Source organism: Prunus dulcis, unplaced genomic scaffold, assembly GCF_902201215.1.
Source record: "Prunus dulcis unplaced genomic scaffold, ALMONDv2, whole genome shotgun sequence".
NCBI lineage: Eukaryota > Viridiplantae > Streptophyta > Magnoliopsida > Rosales > Rosaceae > Prunus > Prunus dulcis.
In genome coordinates this window covers 445-25,382 of record NW_023010201.1, presented here as the reverse complement: position 1 = coordinate 25,382, position 24,938 = coordinate 445, and the positions used below count along the sequence as shown (strand labels likewise).

General features: G+C 37.7%; 1 protein-coding gene across 1 annotated transcript; it reads right to left on the bottom strand.

Moving 5' to 3' along the window:
• Positions 1-2,619: 2,619 nt before the first annotated feature.
• Positions 2,620-6,558, bottom strand: LOC117613186 (probable aminotransferase TAT2). The gene is made up of 7 exons (XM_034341824.1): positions 6,208-6,558; positions 4,696-5,035; positions 4,175-4,393; positions 3,671-3,730; positions 3,316-3,471; positions 3,119-3,212; positions 2,620-2,957 (listed from the first exon to the last, which is right to left on the bottom strand). The coding sequence occupies exons 1-7, from the start codon at positions 6,492-6,494 to the stop codon at positions 2,839-2,841; spliced, it is 1,275 nt and encodes a 424-aa protein (XP_034197715.1). The 5' UTR covers positions 6,495-6,558; the 3' UTR covers positions 2,620-2,838.
• Positions 6,559-24,938: the final 18,380 nt, after the last annotated feature.

The window sequence follows — 24,938 nt, the reverse complement described above, 5'->3', positions numbered from 1 at the left end:
TCAAAATTGTATGAATTTTAAATTTAAAAAATAAAAAAATTCGTATGGACCATTTGTGATAGGTGTGTGAACCTCAGGGATGTTTTGTGATATATATATATATATATATATATATGTATGTATGCCACGTCAGCAAACTAACGGAGTTTTTGACAGAACCTAACGGCAGGGACGATTTGTGATTGCACATACCAACCTTGAGGACCATGAGTGACACAAAAAAATTTTAAAGATGCAATCTGATAGTTTCGTAAACTTTAGGGACGTTTTGTGATAATAAGTCAAAAAAAAAATGAGGAAGCTTCAGTAGCCCGCACAAACAGTAAAAGCAAAAGATAAACATGCGCCAACAAATTCTCATGGGGGGCAGGCATGGAGCAAAGCAAGTAAATCAAGTAATCAAGTTGAGATTAGGCAAAGCCATGTGCCAGACACGTGGCAGCACATGGGATGGGATGGATTATGAACTGCCCTTCAAGTTTTGCCCATCCATGTAAACTTTTTCCTTCTAGAAGATTAGGTTGATTTGATCGATCAGCCATTTAAAGCATAACAAGGCTAGCTTATTAATTGTTTGCCTTCCTTCTAGAAGCCAGCGAGTAGATCACTTAGAGGTAGGGGTGGCAATTTCGGACACGACCCGATACACGACTCGAAACCCGCACGAGAAATTAGCGGGTTCAACCCGCACGATAAAAAAACAGGTCAATTTCGGGTCAACCCGTTCTGACCCGTTTAATAAACGGGTGGGTTTCGGGTCAACCCGCGCTAACCCGCTATAATACCTATCTAACCCGTTTATTAAACGGGTCGTGTCACGGGTCGTGTCAACCCGTGTACAACCCGCTAACCCACTAAAAAATAAAGACAAATGGAGATTTCAAAACACACACAAGGGGTTTCGAACTCCTACCATCTTCATTTCTCTCAAACACCTTATCCACCATGCTACAAACAATTTTGTGATTTTATAGTATACATTTTGATATTTATAATGTTTCTTTTTCTTTTGTGTTTTCCTTTCTTTTCGGTCTCTCTTCTCCTCTTCTTTTTTTTTTTCCTTTTTTTTCGTTCTTTCTTCTTTCTCCCTTTTTTTCTTCTTCTCTCTTTTCCTTTCCTCTTCTCTCCTTTTTTTTTTTTTTTCTTTTCTTTCTCTTTAGTTTTCTCTCATCTTTCTTTTCTCTTTCTTTCTTTCCTTCAATCTCTCTCTCTCTCTCTCTCTCTCTCTCTCTCTCTCTATTTTTCTTTCTTTCTTTTCCTTCTCTCTTCTCTCATCTCTCTATCTTTTTTTTTCTTTCTTTTCCTTATATTTTCTCTACTCTCTCTGTTTTTTTTAATTTAAATTTTTTCTGTTGTGGGTTTTGTAACATGCATGTTATTATTTATGAACCCGTTACACGACTCGAAACCCGCACGATAAAAGACGACCCGAACCCGACACGACACGTTTATTAAATGGGTTGGGTTCGGGTTGAGCATTCTTGACACGTTTATTATTCCGACACGACACGAACCCGACACGACACGACCCATTGCCAGCCCTACTTAGAGGGGATCAAACCTCCAATGCTTCAACCTCAAATATGATTTTCCTTATACTACACGCCATCTACATAGCAATTATATAAGAATAGGCTAATGCCCAATACAGAGTTCTAGAGGCCTTAGGGAGAGAGAGATGCATTGAATGTAAAAATTCTTCAAGTTCTTCATTTCTTAGACAATCTTCCCTTCCCTAATTTATTTATGATGCGACAAAGAACATAGTCATCAGCCTGCAAACATAGAAGACGTCGAGAAGTTATTTGACTGTTTTTGGCATAATCAAGAAAAAACAAAAGATAAAAAGGCACTGGAAATATATCTAGAACTGTATCTACACACTTTGCTTATTTGTTATCACTTAAGGAAGCATAGTTCACACAAACATGGGCTTAGCCAAGTTGGCTAGAGCAGATGTGCTCTCCACTCTGCCCACCTAATCCGACACCCCCCCCCCCCCCTCTCTTGCGGAACTCCCTCAGCAGAACCCCTTCGATAGAACTCCCTCGGCGGAACTCTAAAATATTGAAGATTCGGAAGCTTTGGAGATTCATCCTCTTGGTGGATTGGAGGTCTTCGAGTTGGCGGAAATAGGGAAATTTGACCACCCCAAAACATTTTGTATCACCTCTCTCTCTATTCCCAAGCTCCAATATGCTTGACATTGTTTGTCGTTCAAACTGAAGATTTAGTGAAAGTTGCTGATGGAGTTTCTCTTGCAGATACAGAAGGTTTCAAAAAAAACTCTTGAGAATGTTACAGTTATTTGAATTTTGGTTGTAACATATTTAATTTGGTTGTGATTTTTATTGTAATTTTGGATTTTTGTTGTATTAAATTTGTTTGTGATTTTGGAATGTTTAGAAAATTGTTATTTTTATCCAAAAAAAATTTAAATTTTAAAAAATTTATTTGTTAAACTAGTTACACGAGTCGTGTCGTGACAACTCATTTATAAAAGGAATGTGTTCGAATTGAGCATTTTTGACTTGTTAAAAATACTGACACGACACGACCCTTTACTAAGCCTACTTTCAATGGAGAATAATATGGATATGGTCACACTTTGAAAGGGCATTAGAGAAATTAACCCCACATTCTTTAAGGTAATTGCACACATACATAAAAATTAAGGGTATGTACAAGAAAGTCCTGTGAAGACAAGACCAATAGTACTAGCTTGTTTTTATTGTTTTCATTTATTTGTTACATTGATTGTTTATTTGGGGATCCAATGAAGTTGCCGATTAGCATCATCCACTTAATTTGACTGTGACGAAGACAAAAGAAGAGATCCTATTGCTTCTTGGAATGTCTTTGGTAGAAGGCTTTTATCCTCTGAAGGCCATCTTCAAGTACTGGAAGCTCAACAGCAAAAGTAATGCGGAGCCAATTTTTCAGTCCAACAGTGACCCCTGAAAAATATGAATCAATGAATATCTAACTAAGCAAACCATTTCAAGTTAACATCTAATATATTTGGCCGTGTTGCTAAATTACAGTCTGACATGTTATGTTCTCGGAGTGCAATATTATTGAGTAAGAGAAAGTTCACAAGTTGTTCAATTATTTTTACCTGGCAGAACAATCACTGACTCCTCTTTGGCCAACTTCAGACAAAACTGTATATCATCATCAATGCCTTCAAGTGTTGATAAGTTTAGCTTTACCTGTTTATTGTAAAAATTTGTCACTAATAATTTCAGCTTAACTCCATTTGTGTATCTTCCAATCCAATATGTCCCACAAAAAATTTATTTAACTATCATTTACCAATACGACCATGGATCCTTGTGGTTTGTGTGGGCAAGTAAGGCATGGGATTTCCTTAATCATTTCATATACAATATCTGCAGCTTCTCTCATGATGCCAATTATGTTGGAGAAAAAAGTCTCTTTTGTTCTCTCAAAGATTTGAGGTATAGCTCCCTGAAAATGAGAATCATTTAACAATAAATATTTCCCATGGGAATGGATTAGGACACATAAAAATTTTAAAAAAAATTTGAAGCTACGCACGTAAATTTATGACTGTATGTATGTATGCATGTATATTTGTCTATTGAAGTTTTAGTTCAGAAAAAAAAAAAAAAAAAAAAAAAGTTCAAGTACTTGAAGAAATAAATACCTGAATGAAGGTTGCAGGGTCAGTAGTGATGTCCAGATAGTTCTTAATGCTGTCCACAATCTGGGACAAGTTAAGTTTATAAAATATGACAAATACTTCACATAGATATAACTATATTTAAATCTTCATATTTATGGGGCAAAAAAAAATAAAAAACAAAAAAAGAACTATGAAGTTATGAACAAAGAAAAAAATAGAGATATAGACAAATGTAAAGGAATTGTGAAAAAAAGGAAACATAAAAAACAAAAAGTTCGACAAAAAAAAAAATTTCATATAAAAAAAAAAAAAAAAATAGGCTCATTTTGGCCAGGCCTATTGGGCTTAGGTCGGCCCTGCTCGGTGGGCTTTCTCAAGTTCAACCCATAAGTCGGACTTGGGCTTTAAATTTTTTAAATAAGTCCAGTCCAATTCGGTCTGTTATTAATAATAAGAGAGACACCATTTTATAAATAAGCTAGTCAAGCAAAATATTAATCACAAAGAACAACAATTTAAGTATACCCCAGTTTTATCAAAGATGCCCTTGGGATCATTTTTCACAATCCAGCCAAGTTTCCAGCCAGGAACAATCCATGTCTTCGATATGGAGCCAAGCGTAATGACCGGTACGGTGGAACTGAACTTTCCCATAGGCACAAAAGGGTTGCTGCCAAAAGTTAGATGCCCATAAACTTCATCAGAAATCACAAAGATGCCCAGTTTCTTCGCTGTTTCTGCAATCTGTTTTTAGCAAACACAAACATAGAATTAGTAAGATTTCATTGAAGTATACTTCATAGAAAATAATACGCCAAATCTCAGCCCTAACACTCATACCAACAAGTGAGAATGATAGATAACATTTTCAAGTAGTTAAAATATAGATAATTCAGTAATGATTTCTTGTCAGACTGTAAATCTGAATCACATGTTATAGCAAAAATCAAACTGATCAATGGTCACAAGACTCAAAATCATCATATATGGCAAGAGAACATTTTACATGGATAGTGTGTATGGGACGAAACTACATATATGCACACCTTTTCCAAATGCTGGTAGGTGAAAACATTTCCACAAGGATTGCTAGGATTAATGATAACTATAGCAGCAGTGTTGTGATCTGCAAGAGCTTCGACAGCATCAAGATCCACTTCCCAACCATTTTCGGGAAGAAGATCGAAATGGCGTACTTCAAGGTGGTCGAAAGACGCCCGAGCTTCATATTGAGGGTAACCAGGCCTTGGAAGCAGAATGTTGGAACCAGGTCGTGCAAGAACAGATACCATGATTTCAATTGCTTGCGTGCATCCACCAGTGAGATATACATCCTCCGCTAGTAACTTATGCGAGAGGTCACGAGAGAGATATTCTGCAATGGCCCTTTTGGAAATCACAAATATAAGTGCATGATCAATTTCATTATATTTAATTAACTATAAATTAAAGAGATCATCATTTACATATGCCTCAAATTAGATAAATGGTTGGTTTCATACTAGCTATAGTTTTTGTCTTCAAAATATAATAAACACATTCTCTCATCTAAATGTATGCACGTTATTATCGTGCGGATGCCATTGTAAACAAGGAAAGGTAAGAGAAAGTATATAGCGTCTGCACGATAATAACGTCCAGATATCTGCATATATATATATATATTTATTTATATTTATATTTATATGATATAGCAATATGTGTCTCCAATGCTTTTTGAATCTTGCATATTACTTATTATTTTTCAGTTTCACTTCAATCATCTTTATAGAGAATGAGTGAATCCGTGTAAACTATTTGTGATTAATTTTTGGAAGACAAACATTAGTCTCTTAAATGACTTGTAGGCTAGTGGTATGATGTTTGAGCTTCCATAACATCGTGATAGTGTATGTGTAAGAAACCCTCCCTTATAGCTTGTATTAAAAAAAAAAAAAAAAAACTAAAAATAATAGTCACGTTTGCAAGACTTGAGACTACCATAGACAACCAAGTACACGGGTCTCTTCTCCTCCCTTGTATTTTTTACAACAAAAAAATCAAATGCAATTTGGCTTTTGGTAGTGGTGTTTTTGCCATAAAAAATGACATATTCGCTGACTGGCAGGCATGTATATGTGGGGTCACCACTCACGAGTGGCTGTGTATAAATATTATAAATATACAATACTATATTTATAAATTATAAAAATTATAAAAAAAACACTATTAGCATATTGTTCAGTTTTCTTAAATAATGGAATATTAACTTTAAAACAGAGAAATAAGACGACGTTGTACCAAATAAATAAATAAATAAATAAATATTTATATATTTAGAATGAACTCAACCCAATATCCACAAAATAAAATTTTAAAAGGGATTGGAGTAAGTCTGGCCCTTTCACTGCAAATTGTCCATTTCATTGTAAGTTTGGCCCTACCTCCATAGACGGAGAAGATGTAACCGTACGTGAAATTTAAAAGGGATTGGAGTGAAAAAATTATAACAAATTAAGCAGCAAATTAATGAAATGAGTCTCCAAGCTTAGATTAAGTCAGAACATACGCATGCATACCTTCTTGCCTCAAGGACACCGCCCGTCGGACAATAAGAGTTGAACTTGAAGGACTGGAGGGCATCTGTGACGGCGTCAACAGCCGACTGAGTAGTCCAGAATGACCGGAACTCAGTAGGGTCGCCGCGGCCCAGCATAATGGTCGGCCGCTGTGGATGATGATCACCGTCATCTGGGTTGTTAACATTATTCATTAGCATCGCGAGAGCTCCGCGGACGGAGATTGCCGCCGTGTTCAGCTCTTCGTTCCCTCCAAACTGCCATTTCCGCTGCGAACCATTTTCCATGGTGGAAGCTGCAATGGTTTTGGTGGGTGGTGTTGGGTTTATAAAGGAGGGCTTCAAGTGGAGGTGAGAGAGTGACCAAGCAGGGCTTATATTTAGAGAAAATTTGGATTGGGCACAAAGGCCTTGGTAATTTTATTTTTTTTATGAAATGTGGGCTCCACAATTATTTACTATACGAAATTACCTACTAGGTTAGTTTTTGTCATGTAGTAAGAGAATATTGTACTAGCCACTAGGTTACAATGATGTGATTTGTCATGTATCCACAGTTGTCTACTTTAAACACATAAAAATACAAGGCAACCCTGCGAAAACGTGAACAACAGGTTGCCCCAAAATATGTTTTCTTTTTCAAACCAAAATGTGTTTTCATTACTTGAATATTTTTGTGCCAAATATTTTTTAACCCAGTATATCATAACAGACTGATTGATTGGGCTTGAATTTTTATGTCTTACCTTGCATAAATTATTGGGCCTTTACTGAGCACATATTGTGCTCAATTTACTTAGCCCGAGCTACTCTTTAAAAAGATCAAAGACGGATGAGAAATTTTAGGATATTTTCAAGATTTTAGGATCGGGGGGGTGGGGGGTGGGGGGTGGTGGTTGTGGTGGTGGTGGGTTGTGGTGGTGTTTTCCAAGTAAAAATCTAGTGTACTTTCTTTTCCTTCTTTCCTTGATTGATTTTGGGCTCAAATCTAATTGGATTAATTTGGTAAAATTTTGGAATAAAGTCTATTCAATTACCACAATTGGCATGTTGTGGCTAGGCAAACTGTGGCTTTATGCCCCTTTTCTAGTAGCGATCAGTGCATGGTGAAACAATTTTTATATATTTATTATATAAACTGTGGCTTTATGCCACTCTACCGTATATTTCATTGATAGGAGTGGTCTCATTTTCAAATTTTTTATTTTTTATTTATTTTATAATATAAGTCATAGTCTAACCTCCAAGAAAAAAAGAGTTTTTCACACACACACACACGACTAGGTGTCATGGGTATTTGAATCTAGGACTACTAATCTACAAATTAAGGCCCTTTTTCCACTCTCTAATTTTTAATTATAGGCTTGAAAAAAAAAAATTAGACAAATCATAAACCATTAATACATTTAATTGTGATGAAAAAAATAGAGTGTTGCTAAATCAACCCTAAAATTAAATGGATATACCCTTGTAGGGGCTTTTTCGTTCCGGCAACTATTGTAGGCCTGAGCTGCTGTAAAGAGCCAAATGTGTTAAAATTGTCCCTGGGTCTAAATTCAAGAATCAGACCCCAAGAATGCTTCGAAAGGGTAGCTGAGCCTCAGGAAGCACCTTGATTACCTTCATCAGCAAAACTAACAGTCGCTTACAGATAAATACTTAGCTTGGCATGAGGGACTTGTGGCATAGAAGTAAAGCAGTCATGAGTTTAGCATTAAAGAGAGAGAGAGGGCTATGATTTCTTATGAGAAACAGGGGTTTAAGGTAAGGGGAGAAGGGTATTTTGAGAGGATTCTTTGACGAGAGAGAGAGATGGGAAGAACAAATGGGTGTCTTGAGTAATTTTATGGCAGCTTGACAAAAGCTATGTTAGACTTCGGAATGGCTTGCCATAAGAGAAAATGGGAGGAGATGGAGGAATATGGCACAAAATTGCAAGGCTTCAGGGATGAGAGATAATGCTTGCTCTCTGGATGTGGGTAGTTGAGATGATGGGTAGGAAATGACCATTTTTATAGCCGCTGGAAGCTCATTCTTCCCAAAAAACCCTAATGGGTTCTCTCCAATTTTACCAAGTCACCCCTTTCATTTCTCTCCTTTCGATTAATCTTACTCTGTGAAATCTTCCTCTGTCCAAACACACAAAGACAAGATTTTTGGGAGCTCTAAGGCCTTCCCGCTACTGCTTCAGTGTTGAACTCCTATTTTTGACTAACTCCTCACCTTCTTTCTTTCCTTCCCTCTTCCATGGCAAGAGCTGGTAGGAGAAAGAAATTGGTAAGTGCGTTGAAGTGTGCTTCTGCTCTGCACACGCTAATACCCATTGGTTCTTTGCATGTTCTACCTTGATGTTTGTTTTTGCCCATGTGTTGGAGCCTCCCAATAGCTCACATACATGGATATTTTGGCTTTCATCGTGGCTCTTATTTCCAGCTAAGTGCTGGAGATTATAGATATTTTCTTTGGTTTATTGGCCTTTCCTAAGGTGATGGGTTAACCCATTTAAGGAAATGGGCTAATTTCCTAAAGTGATAGGCTGTTTTATTAAGATGATTGGCTAATTTTTCCTAAAATATTGGGTTTTTTCCTCTAGAGTATTGGGCTTTTTTCTCTCTTTTATTCTTACCAATATATTTGGGCTCCAGAAATGGGCTTGAGTTTTGGGGCTCCCAAGCAGCCCAAACTTCCATTTCTCGACTCATCAATAGGCCTCATGAAAGCTCGTTACCATCCATACCACAACCCACTCAGCAAGTCAAGGGCATTTGCGTGGCTTGGGCCCACTTAAGCCTGTAGCGTGGCTAGGTGCAAAATAAGGGTTTTCTGCTTGGCATTGCATGTTTTTCAGCGTGCTTGAATTTTATCGCTTTGAAAAGGGATATGATGCTTGACGGAATAATTAGCATGGGCTTGTAGAGCCAGTGCCTTTTATAGGCTCATTTTAATTTGTAGCTTGATGGATTGCATATTTATTTGGCATGGCACGTGGTCGTGGCTCGTGTAAGTGTGCATGACAAATTTCGCATGCTCCGAATCGGGTCTTTTCTTAATAAGGTGTCGTACTGGGCCGGGAATTTATTTGAGCCCAACCTTGGATTTTTTGGACCTCAACATTAGCCCCCTTATTTATTAGGGCCATGGATAAGTGTTGGAATGGGTAGAATAATTAAACCCGGCCCAAAAATCAAATTCATAAGTTCCAGCAATTATTTGTGGTTTCCCAGATACCAACTTCCTCCTTCCTCTTTTTCATTTATTATTTCTTCCTTCTTCTCCTTCCTCTTTACGCGCACTAGAGTAACTTTCTCCCCATCAACTTCATCTTCTTTTTCCTTTTCTTCTTCCAACAAACTCAAAGTGAGAGAGATAGAGTGAGATTAAGAAGAACCGTCTGTCTACAGCCGCTAGAAGGGAGCTCAAGCCAAACTTGACTCCGTCATTCCCTGCACGAAGAAACCCACTTGCTGTTGCCGAAAGATATTGTCTCTGTGCAGACTTTTCTTCCAAAATTCCCAATTCCCTCTTTCTTGGTGAATATGAGGTCGTCCTTTGAGGTGATTAAAAAGGTATGTCCTTTCCTCTTTGCAATTTCTTGAATCTATTGTGGGGCTTGTTGGGTTCTTCATCCTCATGGGGTTTTTCTTTTCTTGTTTTGGCAGCCAAGCGCTAGATCTCTCGACCTATCCATTCTTTGTTGTCGCCGCCACGAGAGTACCCATGACATAGTTGCTGGAAAAGGCAAGGTTTGCTTCTGTTTTTGGGCAAGCTGCTAGAATGGTGCCTTTGCCGAAATCGTGCGGAGGAGTCGCCGATATGGATTTCTCCCTTTTCTTTTCTTCATTTTATCCCGTGATGGGCCTCTTTGTGCTAGCGAAAAGACTAAACTTTGAGTGATGCACTGCTCCTGTGATTGTAGGTTTATATATCTCTGGCATAGGAAATGGGAGATGCCGAAAGCTTGTGTGGCATTCCTTACTGCTGGAAGCTTTGAGCTCACCGGCTTAGTAACTTGGGCATTTGAGCTTCAATCTTGGTCTTTCGGTAGTAGTTATGCCCATTTGCTGGAATCATGAGTTCTTCATTTGACTTTGTAGGAGTAGACATAGACTGATGCTTTGGTCTAGGCTCGTTTTTCTTGTGGACACTTGCTTGATTGATTTTGGATTCTCTTTTATGTTGCGAGGAAAAGGGCTGTTAAGAAACTTACAGAATGTATGTTTCGCAATGCTTGAATGTTTACATTATTGGGATAGAATTTGCTTGCCATGGGAATTGCTTGTCGATCATGGAACGAGAATTTTGCTTGCCATGAGCTCGAGTAATAGATTGCATGATGCTTCAAAAATATTTTGGTTTATGCATTCCGCTTGGTATGAGATAGCTTGCTTGGCTTGGCTTGTGAAGTTCATATTGCTTGCATGCTAGTGTAGAGATTACTTGGCTTTAACACAGAGATGCTTTGCCCTTTTTGCAGCATATTCTTTGTTGGCAATTCTTGCAGGGAATCACGTAATAAGTCACAATGACTTCTGTGATGAGCAATGGCCTATTTCCCTTTGCACAATGGGTTGAAGAAGGGACGACTACCTTCATAGCTTAGAAACACTTGCCAAGACTCAATCATAGGCACTGGGTAAGCTTTGGAGGCTACTCTCATTTCCAGGTGTTCTATAGAAAAAAGGCATGTTTCCAGGGGCCACTTGATTTTTTTTCAATACCCAACATCACTAAAGGTTGGCCAGAGTGGTTCGATTGAGAGTTGGTAGACTCAACTACCAAAGATGTTTTGCGAATGATTGAAGGTTGCAAAGGAAACATCATTTTCGACCTTACAGTATTGTGCTAAAGGGGTTTAAGCATGTATCTTATTAGGACCTCGCGTGGACTTCCCGCTTGATACTTAGAAGAAGTTATATCATGCGCTGTTTTTAAAGCAAAAGCTGCTTGTAGCATAGAGATGTATGCCCAATCCCCTTAAGCAAGAGTTGTAGTTAATGCGTTGAGCCTTAAGGAACACGAATTGGAGAGCCAGTGTCGTAAGCTATGAGACCTTCTTCTTGACAAATGAGCTACTGGTAATGGAGCTTGGTGGATGGTGGAAACATCGAAAGGATCATTTCTCTGTGCTTCTTCTAAGGTATCGAATTCTCGTTGTTTGCACTGTGATATATATATATATATAAATGTAGCAAGGCTATATCTTCCAGCACCATCTTTCTCTAACACCTGTCCTTATTTTTCCTTGCAGGTCGCATTTCTTTATTGTGGGGGGCTGGCTGGCTCGGTCCATAGTAGCTTTTCCTTTTGAAACTGCAGGGTGTATGATCTTTAGCACAATTGATTGCATTTGGGCTTGAGTTGTAACCCTTTTTTTTTGGAGAGTCTAAAACTCATGTTGTTGGAACCTTGAAACACAGCATTGTTACATACTTTCTACCAGAACTTTTGATTTAGAATGCTTGAGATATTAAGTTTCGGCCTATTTTGTACACTTTGCTTGGTTGAAAATGATGAAGTGCATGAATTGAGGTTTGGAATGCATTGAGATAATGATTTCCAGCTTGTTTTGTACACTTCGCTTAGTTGGAAACAATGAAATGCATGAGTTGCTTGAGATTTTAACAGGTTGGGTTGTGGTAGGTGCAAGGTACGTGCTGGCAATTTTTACAAAATTGCAAAAGTGTTTGCCCCATTGCCTCTATATATATTTTTTTTTCACAAAGCCTTCCTTATGTGATTTGATTTTTCTTTCACAGCACCCCAACACATACACTCTCTTCATATGTTTTGTACACTTCGCTTAGTTGGAAACAATGAAATGCATGAGTTGCTTGAGATTTTAACAGGTTGGGTTGTGGTAGGTGCAAGGTACGTGCTGGCAATTTTTACAAAATTGCAAAAGTGTTTGCCCCATTGCCTCTATATATATTTTTTTTTCACAAAGCCTTCCTTATGTGATTTGATTTTTCTTTCACAGCACCCCAACACATACACTCTCTTCATATATTACAAGGGCTGGGATAATTTTCCTTGACGTTCCCCTTTTTTTTTTTTTTTTAAATTTAAAATTTTAAGATTGAGACATAATATTGTTTGTGCATGGTGCTTGTTAACAACTTGGGATCCTATCTAAGTGGCTTTGCTTGGTATAGTTGCTGCTGAGAGGCTTAGTTCTGTAAAGAAAAGTTGCTTGTTGTTGAGGCCCAAAAAATCCACGCTTAGGTCCAAATAAATTCTCAGCCCAATGCGATACCTTATCAAGAAGAAACCCAATTTGGGCACTCGAAAGTTCGTCATATACGCTTTGCACACATGCCACGCCAAGCAAATAAGCAACATGCCACGCTACAAACTTAAGTGCGCCCAAGCCACGCAAGATGCCAGGGGCTTGCTTGAGTGGGTTGTGTTATGGATGGTAATAAATTATCATGAGGCCCAATGATGGGCCGAGAAATGGAAGTCCAGGGTTGTTTGGGAGCCTCGGGACTCAAGCTCATTTCATAGGCCCAAACATGTGGGTAAGCACAAGAGAGAAAAGAATAGCCCATCACTCCAAAGAAAAATGACCCAACCAAAATAGCCTATTGACTCAACCAAAAAGCCCAAATATTTGATAAAGAAAGCCCACTTACTCAATAAATCAACTTGGCCCATACAATTACAATAGAAGAGTTGCAAAGCTCCAGCACTTGGCTGAATAATAAAGCCACGAAGGAAAGTCTGAAAAGTTGCTGGGAAGCTCCAGCACATGGGGGGAGCAAGTTCCAAGCAAGAAACATTCAAGGAACCAATGAATAATAGCCTGCCAGCTGCCAAAAGCACCAACATACATACCACAATTCCTTCCCTCATCAGACCTGGCCATGGAAAAAGAAAGAAAGAAAGGAAGGAGATGGCTGGGAATGGAAGTCTCCCATTGGAACAGCTGCGGGAAAGGGGGTCTTGAGCTCCCAAATTCCTGATTTTGTGCAAATAAACAGAGAATATTTTGCTAGAATAAGATAAGTCAAAGAAGGGGAGGAGAAAGGAAGGAAAAAGCTTGGCCAAGTTAGATAGAAACCATTAGGGTTTCTTGGAAAAAGATGGCTTCCAGCAGCTATAAAAGGGGCCTTTTCTACCCAACCAAAAACCAACTCAGATCTGGAGAGCAAGCTTTATCTCTCACCTCTGAAACATCTACAATTTCGAGCTCATCCTTCCATCTCTTCCCATTTTCCCTTTTGGTAAACTTTTCCAAAGCTTGACAGAGTTTTCATCGAGCTGCCGGAAACTACCCAGCACCCCACTACTTCATCATTAGCTAAAGAATTCAGACCTAGAGAGCAAGCTTCCTCTCCTACCTGCAAAAACCCAACAATCTCGTGCACTATTCACCCTCTTTCTCCATTTTCTTCTTCTGGCAGACTACTTGCATATCTGACAAGCTGCCGGAAGAACATGGTTCTTTCTTTCTCTCTTCTTAGCCAAATCAACTTGCAAACCCCTTCTTCCTCACCTTAAACACTCCCATTTCTCCCTAGGAAGCCATATTTTCCTCTTTGGTGCTAAACTCATGCTGATTTTGCTTCCATGCCACAAGCCTCTCATGCCAAGCTAAAACATTTATCTGTAAGCATCAAGAAATCATCTGTAAGTTGCTGTTGTTTTACTCAATTCTCATTGCAAATATCATCTTACACCTTGGCATGCTATAATAGTGGTTCATTCTATAAAAGTTGTGAAAGCATATGGTGAAAACATAGAAGGAGTTCATCTTTAAAATAAATTTGGAAAGCCAAAAACAAAAGGATAGGTGTAAAAGAAACTCAACAGTAGTAAGGCTTTGAGCCACTTTGCATTGATGAATACTCCAATCAAATCAAGCCCCCAAATATGAAAGGGCCAAGGAGTGTGCATGACTTGCAATAGCATGAAGCTTGTGGCTTAGATTGGCATGTATTTGGCATGTGTTGTACTAGGCTGCCATGCTCTATAGAGATATTTAATAGAGCCACAGCTGCTACTTTACTTACATGCAGCTCATAACCCAACTGATCAGAGAGTGATTTGCAGCTCATAATCCATCACACTTTCTTCAACTTTTGTGAGGTTATGAGAGGTTATGGCAGCTGTCTCTTGATAATCTTGCTGACCAAATGAAGCCCCCTAGTGGCGTTCTTCCAGCATGTCCAATGTGAATACTTCGCTGCTGGAACCATTCTCCCATTCATTACCAAGCAACCATGGGGTGTTATAGCTCGAGGATTTTGAATATTTATGCCAGTAGGCTTTCTCCATGTTTTCGCAAGGTTCCCAAATAGTCTCCGATGGCTTTGAGTCATTCTTCCATGGGTGGCACAATGCATCGTCATCAAGCAAGTCATCAAAGCATGTAATGACAGCAGCCATCTCCTTCCCTCTTCATTTCGAAAAGGAGTCTTCATCAATAGCTTGCCTCTTAAAGGGTAGCTCAAGAGTTCCGTCATGTATCTCGGCGTGCAAGATCTTCCTCAAAGTTTGACAAGTGATGGTTGGATGACCCACAAACTGATGATAACGACAGTACCTAGGATCACCATTTTCCTCTCTTGGAGGAACTTTGTAGGGCTTAAAGGGTTCGATTGCACCATGAACAAACATTGTATCAAGAATGGCATGGAATTCTTCATCTTTCCATGGCAGTGGCAGGTACGTTTCCTTGTCTTTTCTTTTGCGTGAATTGTAGTTAGTGTGCTTCTTCCTTTTCATCTTCCAAGCTTTCTGCCCAATTAGCTTGACCAACATGCTTGTTTTTCTTACTGCTTCCTGCAGCCGAGAAAATTGGCTGATGCCAGTGTTCTCCAGATAGACTCTGTAATCTGCCACGATGTTGCTGATACAAATTTCAACAAGTGCTTCCTCATCTTTCTCATCATAGCAGTCTAGAGCCAGGTCCTGGAATTGGAGCACGAAGTCCACAGGGTCTTCCCCATTCTTTTGGCAGGTGTTGTTGATTTAGTCGTAGTGACTCTTTCCTCATGCTGAAAGTATTTCTTACAAAACATACATGGATATTTAGGCTTTCATCATGGCTCTTGTTTCCAGCTAAGTGTTGGAGATTATAGATATTTTCTTTGGTTGCTTGGCCTTTCCTAAGATGATGGGTTAACCTATTTAAGGAAATGGGCTAATTTCCTAAAGTGATAGACTATTTTATTGATGTGATTGGCTAAGTTTTCCTAAAATATTGGGCTTTTTTCTCCAGAGTATTGGGTTTTTTTCTCTCTTTTATCCTTACCCACATATTTGGGCTCAAGAAATGGGCTTGAGTTTTAGGGCTCCCAAGCAGCTCAAAACTTCCATTTCTCAGCTCATCAATGGGCCTCATGAAAGCTCGTTACCATCCATACCACAACACACCCAGCAAACCCCGAGCATTTGCGTGGCTTAGGCCCACTTAAGCTTGTAGCATGGCTAGGTGCAAAATAAGGGTTTTCTGCTTGGCATTGCATGTAGATCGGCGTGCTTGAATTTTATCGCTTTGAAAAGGGATATGATGCTTGACAAAATAATTAGCATGGACTTGTAGAGCCAGTGCCTTTTATAGGCTCATTTTAATTCTTAGCATGATGGATTGCATATTTATTTGGCATGGCACATGGTCGTGGCTCGTGCAAGCATGCATGACGAATTTTGCGTGCTCTAAACCGGGTCTTTTCTTAATAAGGTGTCGCACTGGACCGAGAATTTTTTTGGGCCCAACCCTGAATTTTTTGAGCCTCAACAACCCTATTATCTAAGTACCCCCTAATATTTAAATCAAAATGTAAAATTAATTAAGTACACCTTATTTAACTACCAAAAATACCCATAATACACTCTAATACACTCTATAACACAAGAACAAACTCATTTTTTCCATTCGTTAGCATTCTTCAAACTATAAACCCAAAACTAGATTCTCTAAGTCAATCATAAGATTAGTCCAGGATATGCTTTCTTTCCAATGGAGAAAAAATTAAATAATAATAGCCCAAAAGATAGTTTTAAAAAAAAAAAAAAAGGTTCCCGTTCCTCATACTGCTATAGCCAGTCTCTTTAATAAGGTTATTGACTTTTCAACTCTTTCTATGTGGATTTCCTAAGAGTAAGATTAGCAATATTTTATAGATGAAGGAACAAAAGCATTCCTTTAGTTCTCTGTTAACCTCTATATTCTAGTCTCCGAAGAGGCTCACTAAGAATCTGCCTTATGAACATTGTTAAATTCCTGTTTTGCCACTATGATGTACATGAGGCACTAAATTAGAAGAGCTTTGAAAGGTTGCACTCGAAGTACAACAATAAGCTTGGAAGGGTTTTTCATTTATGGATTATGATTGAATATGGTGAGTAGGGTGTATTTATTATATTTGTTTTATAAATAAATATATTATTTTTGGTCATTTTATATTTGGGTAAATTAGTAATTCAATAAATAGTTTTGTAATATGGTGCACTCAGTTAATTTTAGAGTTCATTTAGCCGCACTCAAAAAATAAAGGTGCCATCAACACACATTAAAATGACTACCACATAATAAAATGGTTAAATGATTTTCAATTTTGTAGATTTTTTTGCAAATGATACTTGAAAATATAATGCAAAGTGTGTGAGCCCTAGACAGATTTCACTCAAGAGACCCCCTAATTTATTTGCATAGGGATTTACCAAAATATAAGAGCAACTCCACTCATTTGCCCCTTACCATGACAAGGTGGGAGCTAGGGCAGCCACTATTCACGTGAATAGTGGTTGCCCTTTCAAATAGTATTGTGTGTTTCCACCCGTTGTTTGGCAAAGGGCAATTACTATTCAAATTTTTTTTTTCACAAATTTGTTTACCTAAACAATTCATTTGGATAATATTTTCAGATAAGATTTTTGGGTTCATACATGTCAATATTTATTATAAAATTCATATCTCAATTGGATAAAATTTTGGTATTTATAGAAAAAAATCATTAATTTTTTGGTTTTTTTTGTTTGTTTAAAATTTGATTTTTTTTCATTTTTTTATTGCACTAAAATTGGCTGCCGTTGGATTGGAGAAAAAAAATCTGATCGGAGAGCCCAAAGTGCGACACGTGGACTTTTAGTGGACTGTAGCACTGTAGCGATAACGTCAACACCAAAACGAGGGCTGGAGTTCGGGCCAGCCCAAGTTGCTGAGTCCCACCTTGAGCCCGGGCCTGGACTCCTCGCTGGAAACAGGTTTTTGTTTTTTTCTCCCTCCAGCCTTGGGCTCAACTCCTTGCTGGAGTTGCTCTAATCGGAGCGAAGCCGACCACAAACAATGTCAAACGAACGGCACGTTAATTTCTTACCGTTGTGCTCACTGCCCCACTATCCCCGCTGTTAAAATTCAAATATAGTGCTCTTATTCCCATAACAGCTACTTCAGAGACCTCACACAATCCAGCAGAACCCATTTTCAAGAACCAAGAACAAACCCTTCCCAAAATCGAAATTCTTTTCCCTCAATCTCTTAATTAAAACCCAGAGATCTTGCACTTTAAACCAAGACCCATAAAATCTTTGACCCAAGAAACTGATATCTTTCATTAACAACCCACAAAATCCTTGGCAAAATCTGATCGTATAAATAAAACCCACCAATCTCAATCTCATGGATTCGACAGCAGCAGCAACACCTCCTTATCATCATCATTCTCGTTTAGAACTGTTAAAGTATAAGTTTTTTAGCTGAGTGTGTTTATTGTTTAAACTGTGAACCATTGGATCACAGTCCAATGGACAGCTGAGATGTATTCTTAGGTGTAGCAGAATTATGCCAGGTGTAGCTATCTCATAGGATAGTTAATCATTGGTTAGATTGGATGATGTAAAAAAGGAATATTCTATTTTCTAACTGTTATATTGTCATGCACAGATTGTGCATGACTAAGTAAGAGACAAGTTTTCTCTCTGTATTCTCTCTTCCTACATGAGCTCCATCTATCAATAATCCAAAACTTAATATGACAGATCATAGTCTGTGATTGCTAACATGGTATCACTAAGCCAGGTTTGATTGTTTAGCTGGGCGTTTGAATCTGTGAAGGAAGTGAGCTGCGATTTCTGACGAACTTGCTCTCTTTGAAATATGTGTCTAACATGGCAGGATCTGGAGGTGGTGAGCTGCGAGCTCCGATCTTCAATGGTGAGAACTATGAGTTCTGGAGCATAAGGATGAAAACCATTTTCAAATCTCATGGGATTTGGGAGTTGGTTGAGAAAGGAATAGGAAGCTCAGATTCGAAGGGAGCTGATGAATCTGATACAAAGCAGAAAGAAAAAGAGGAATCAAGTGGTTCTGGCACTACTACAAAAAGTGAAAAAGACGACCAGAAAACAACAACGGTCTAAGTAAAAACCGTCGTGGTTTTTAAAAAGACGACGGTTCTAAAAACACCGTCGTGTAATACCACCTTAGACAACTAAAAAATGGAGATTCAAATGGCTGTTCAAAAACAACGACGTATCTAATTAAACAACCGACGTCTATTCGAAACAGATTTTCGCAGTGTAAAATCAAAGCCAACAAAGAACGGCAGAAGTTATGAATCGACCGACGTAGAAAGTAAAGACGACGATTTCAATAAAAGCCGCCGGTTTTACTCATAAAATAACACGACGAGGTTTTCGTATAAGACGCCGTATAATTACAAACAAATCCATGGCTTTAAAATACAAAATATCGCCGTATTAAATTAATGTACAACGACGGAAAATATAAATATATCGACGTCATTCTCGTATAGCTCTACGACGTTATCTTTAAATCGTACTATAAAATTTAACGTCGTATTTATTCATTTTATACGTCGTACCTTTAATTTAAACCGTCGCCTTAATAAGAATTTTTGTTAACAATTTTTTTCTTTGATTTTCTTATCCTACGCCGGTAGATCTACTTAATGACAAGAATTGAAATAACCACGACGGTTTATATAGAAAACCGCCGACATAATCAGATTTTTCTGAGATCCCAAGGGTTACGAAATCTTACCAGATGGAACTCTGCTCCACATCATAATCTTAACAGATGACACAGATTTGCAATCAGAGAGACAATTTTTTGGAAGTTGATGATGTGTGTGCTTTTGTGTATCTACAAATATTATACCTAACGCCGTTGCAAATTTGCAATCAGAGAGACAATTTTCAACGACGGTTATATTATACCTAACGACGTTTAAAAAACAAATCAACGTCGCTCAACAAATATATTACGTCGCCTTAGTCTTACTTAAGACGACGAAAAACGACGACAGTAATACAAAAACAGTCGTTGTTTTTATATTCTTATTTTATTTAAATCTGGCATCCAAAAAAGAAACTTTACATATTCCAGAACATTAATTTCCTTCATTTTAAATTTCCTCCGAAAAAAAAACTCTATTTATAACGCACTGTAATTGAAAAATAAACTGAAAGGTCACGGGAAAAAAAATTCTATTCATAATTTAAAAATTCAAATCCACATCGGTTATATTAAACCTAACGACGTTAAATGAAAAGATTCCACGTCGCAAAAATAAATATTGCGTCGTGTTAGTTAAAAACGACGGCATAACAAAAAACCGTCGTTGTTTCAAACTGAATTAATTTAAAATTTCTTCGGGAAAGCAAAATCTATTTATAATTTCCTCGGGTTAGTAATAAAGGAAGAGGCTATCACAAATCTGACGGATCTTCTTAGCCAAGAAAATCAAGCAGAGGATCAGGCACATCTGATCTTCAGGATTTCCCTGAGAAGCGAACTTTCCTTCGACAGCGAGTGGAGGCCAGGCTTGCATCTCTTTTGATGGAAAGCAAGGAGTATTCAGAAGCACTAAGTGTCCTATCAGGCTTGATCAAGGAAGTGAGAAGGCTAGTTGACAAGCTTCTTCTTGGGGACATAGATTTGATGCGAGTAAGCTCAATTTCTCTTTGAGAAAGACATCCAAATTATTGTCTTTGAGATGTGAGAGACAGTGTCTCTGAGAGAGGAAGAACTTGGAACCCTAAATGTAAACCTAAAATGAATGAAAGCGACAAATTTATAGAATAAATTTTTAAAACCAACGGCGGTCCTTACAAAAAAACCGCCGTTTAAATTGTAAAATCAACGCCGGTATGACCGACGTATATTACATAAATCCACGTCGGTAAATTAATAAAAACGACGTGTTAAATAATCTACCATGACGCGAGTTATTACTTATGTACTTTAATTTTTGAGTTTACTACGACGGAACCTACAACACTACTGTCGTATTTATTTACCACGTCCGAAGTTAAATGTACCGTCATATTTTGTAATTTATACGTCGTAGTTATATGTAACCGCCGTATTATTTTTTTGAAATGGTTTTATATGTAAGCAACTTTTCGTCTACCCGACTTACACATGCACTGTTTCCAAACCCGATTAAAAATTTCAATCTCCCAGAGAAAACTTTTTGTCTTTTTTCCTTGTCAGAGCACTGTCAGAGTATCTCATCGCCTTCCTCTCGTCTTCTTCGTCGTCTCTGAACTTAAACATCGTCTTCCTCTTGCTTTCATTGCACGCAAAAGGTAAGCTTTCATTTTCACTATTTTGGTTGCTGTTTTGCATGCTCATACGTTTTTTGTTTGAAAAATCTTTTTACCTTTTTTCTGGCCAAAATCATTTTACTTTTTTCCAAGTTTGATAAAATATACAGACAAAGAGGGAAAGTTTCCAACTTTGAAGACAACTACCTCAACTAAATAAGACGACGGTAGCTTCTTATTTACGTGGTTAAATATGTAGACCACCACGGTTCGTCAGTCGTTCTAGCGTCGTCTGAAAATTGACAAAGTTGTTTTTAAAATAATAGTCTTTTTTTTTATTTGCTTGTTTAATTGCAGGTTTGATTTCTCTGAACAATGGTTTTTTTTTTCCCTAATTTGATAAAATATAAAGAAAAAGAAAGTAGGGTTGGTATCTAATATAGACGACAGTATCTTATTGTTTTACGTCGCGTGAATGTTAATACCACGACGTCATATTAAAATACCGTCGTCTATATAAGATTCCAAAACTTTCTTTCTTGGCCTTGTATTTTATCAAATTAGAAAACAAAAACCATGGTTCAAAAAAATCAAATCTGCAATCAAACATTCACAGAGAAAGAAAGAAGGGTTTTGGATCCTTATATAGACGACGGTATATTACTATTGACGTCATGTGAACATCAATACCACGACGTTATATAAATATTTCGTCGTTTATAGTTAATTATCACGTCGTCCAGTAAATATCGACGTAATAAGTTATTATTACGTCTTATTTTATATTATTTCGTCGTTGTTTAATTACCTTGGTTTTAAACATTTATTACGCCTGAGATTATTTCATTGCGTCGTTTAAAATCATATCATACGTCGTATTTTATTAATAACCGTCGTTTGTGTTCTTAATCTTTTCCTGAAATATTTTCACTTGCAGTTTTGTCTGGAAAAATGGTTTCTCAACACCAAAGTAAGGACTCTGGCTCCAAGAAAAATGGAGGTAAGGAGCTTGGAATGGTAACTCCTCAAGAGAAGTCTTCAAAGAAGATGAAGTCTTCGAAGAAGATGAAGTCTTCGAAGAAGATGAAGTTTGCTTCATCATCTGCTGAGACAGAACCAACCAGCACGACAACAATCTCTGATGATTCAAAGTCTGGTGGAGGTATGAGCACAATGCCTCGTGTTGTGAAGAGAAAACTTCAGAAACTCAGGCCAATTGTTGAGTACAATAAAAGGGGAAAAGGAATTGGCCAAGCACATAGTGAGATGCAGTCCTACATTGGTGTGTTGGCACGCTCCAGAGTTCCACTTGTGGACATGAAATGGGCTCAAATCCCCAAGGATATAAAGGAGCAGATTTGGGAAGCAGTTGACATTGCTTTTGTGGTAGGTCAAGGGGCAAGAACTCTGTGTTAGCTTATGCTGCCAAGAAATGGAAGGATTTCAAGTCTACACTAACGAGGCATTATATCCTTCCATACACCAATGACAGGGAGAGATTAAGCCAACCCCCTGAAACATATAAATTCATAGAGAAAGCACAATGGGATGCCTTTGTAGCTTCAAGGTTATCCAAAGATTTTGAGTCTGTGCATTCTCAACATGCACAGATTAGGGAGAAACTTGAGTACAATCATCGATTGTCTCAAAAAGGATATGCTGGTTTGGAGGATCAATTGGAGGAAACCATGCCTGGGGTAGAAATTGATCGATCTACCTTATGGAAGAGAGCTAGACAGGACAAACATGGTAACATCCCCGATCCAAAGGTGGCAAAGAAAGCAAAATTAATTGTAAGCCTACTCACTCTGTTTTAAATTTTTATTAAACTGTGAAAAATTCTTATTACGTCTTATGTTATATTTTGCGTCGTGTGAATGATATTACCACGTCGAAACTTTTTAAAAAAACGTCGTTAAAGGTCTAAATAGGAATCACTACTCTGTTTTCTGTAATTATAGCATAAGATGTCGGTGGTATCTTTGTTTTTTGTTCTTACTTTTTTATATATCTTTGTTTTAGGATGAATTGCAAAAACAAGTCTCTGAAGGCAAAGAGAGTGTATCTGGCAGCAATGATGTGCTGACCATGGCTTTGGGCCCCGAGCATCCAGGCAGAGTGAGAGGTGTTGGTGCTGGGATTTTCCCAAGGCAATATTTCAATTTACCCAAACCACAGAGGATGAGCTTTGACGACCGTTTAAATGACAGTTTAAGAGTTCTCCTTCAAGAAGAGAATAAAAAGATGGAAGCTAAGGCAAGGGAAGAGGCTTTAAGGATGGAGGCTAGAACCAAACAATTGGTAGAGGTTGAGAGGGAGCATTTCTTGAGTCAGCTTTCCCAATTAATTTCCAATTTTGATCCAAGCATGCTTAAACCAAGAATTAGCCAAAGTCCCAAAAATCCAATGTCTGACAAAGCAAGCTGCTCTGGAGGTGATGTGAGATCCCTACATTTTGAGGATGATACTGCCAAAAATGGGAAACATCGGGAAGAAAAGGTAACATATCTGAACTTTGAATTCTCTGTTTTTTTTAAAACTATTAGACGTCGTTATTATTAATAAAACCGTCGTTTGAAATACATACCACGACGATTTTAAAAATAAACCGTCGTTTGTATTTCAATACCACGTCGTATTTAGTTTACTTGTTTTTCACGCCATTAAACGTCGTTATTTTTAAAACTTTGTGGTTTTTAGACGATGGTGTTAGTCATTCCCGACGTAATATATAAATCCCACGACGTTTACTATTTACCATCGTTTAATAATTTAAGACGTCCATAATTCTTACATATTGTCTTGTGTTTTGTCTTACCACGACGTTTGAATTTAATTTTTTTACTTTCTCTACATTCTTTATTACTTAAAACAGAAAAATGAAGGAAATCAAGATGAAGAGAATAATGAAGAAAAAAAAGATGAAGAGAAGGAAGAAGAAAAAAAAAGATGAAGAGAAGAAAGAAGAAAAACAAGATGAAAAGGAGAAAGAAGATGAAGAAAAGCATGACGACCATGTATGTTCACATAACTTTGCCTTTTTTATTTGTTTTTCAAAATTTCAGACGTCGATATTTTTTTTTAAACCGTCGTTTGTTTACAACTTAGACGGCGGAATTTTTTTCTAAGACGTAATAAATTATTCACCACGACGGTTTTTTCACCGTCGTTTAAATTTTTTTCAGACGACGTTTTATTCCTTAAACCGTCGTTTTTATTGAATTACCACGTCATTTTTTTTATTTCTTTAAACAGGTTATTAAAGTTGTTGATTATTCAAATATGGAGGCGCCATCTTCTTTAAAACCCCTTTGTCGTTATGTGGAAACGACACTCGTGCCTCAGGATAAGACCCTGCACTTTACAATTGATAAGGAGGTGTTTGGTCTAGAACGCGATACCTTCCTCCTGCCTGAAGATATTACACAATTTGCAGGCATGGAAGAAATAGGAGCTACTGTGGTTGCTGTATATATGAGGTTTGTCATTCTAAAATAATACGTCGTTGGTTTATTTATTGCGTCGTCTTAACTAACTAACCACGTCGTTAGTATGTACCGTCGTGATAAATATATTATAACGCCCTTTTCTATTTCAGTACGTCGTGTGAAATTTTATAATACGTCGTTTTGTTATACATAACCGTCGTGTGGTTTTTTGTGCTGACTTGTTTATATTATTTTATATATTTAGGTACTTACATGATCTTTTGAAACAAGCAAATATGTGCAGCATGGTTGGCTTTATCGACCCTACTACAGTTAGTGCCAACTCTGGGACAATAGCTGACAGATCACGATTGGTAGCAGGTCGACTTCAGAAGACTGATGGTGAACAGATTTTCATGATGCCTTACAATCCAGGGTTAGTCTCCTTAACAGGATTTTGTTTTTATGATTTTCAATAAATGACAACGTATAAACTAACCACGTCGGTGTTTTATTTTATTGAGTCGTTTGAAACTACTAACCACGCCGGTAGTTATTTATCGTCGTGATAAATATATAATGTCGTCGATTGCTACTTTATTTCGTCGTGTGAAATATTATAATACGTCGTTTTTGTAAATAACCGTCGCTTTTATATTAATTTTGTGCAGCCGTCATTGGATCTTGCTGATTGTGAGAGCAAAGAGGGAAACCGTCTATTTTCTGGATCCTCTGCCCGGAAATCGTGTGGTCGATGAAGAGGGCAAAAACATCGTGAACAGTGCTA

Bases quoted from the DNA above. Each gene is read 5' to 3' on its own strand.
- LOC117613186 (XM_034341824.1), bottom strand. From the start codon at position 6,494: ATGGAAAATGGTTCGCAGCGGAAATGGCAGTTTGGAGGGAACGAAGAG. The intron at 3,731-4,174 runs GTATACTTAAAT...AACTTGTCCCAG, and splicing joins GCATCTTTGATAAAACTGGG to ATTGTGGACAGCATTAAGAA. The intron at 2,958-3,118 runs GTAAAAATAATT...CATATTTTTCAG, and splicing joins GTCAGTGATTGTTCTGCCAG to GGGTCACTGTTGGACTGAAA.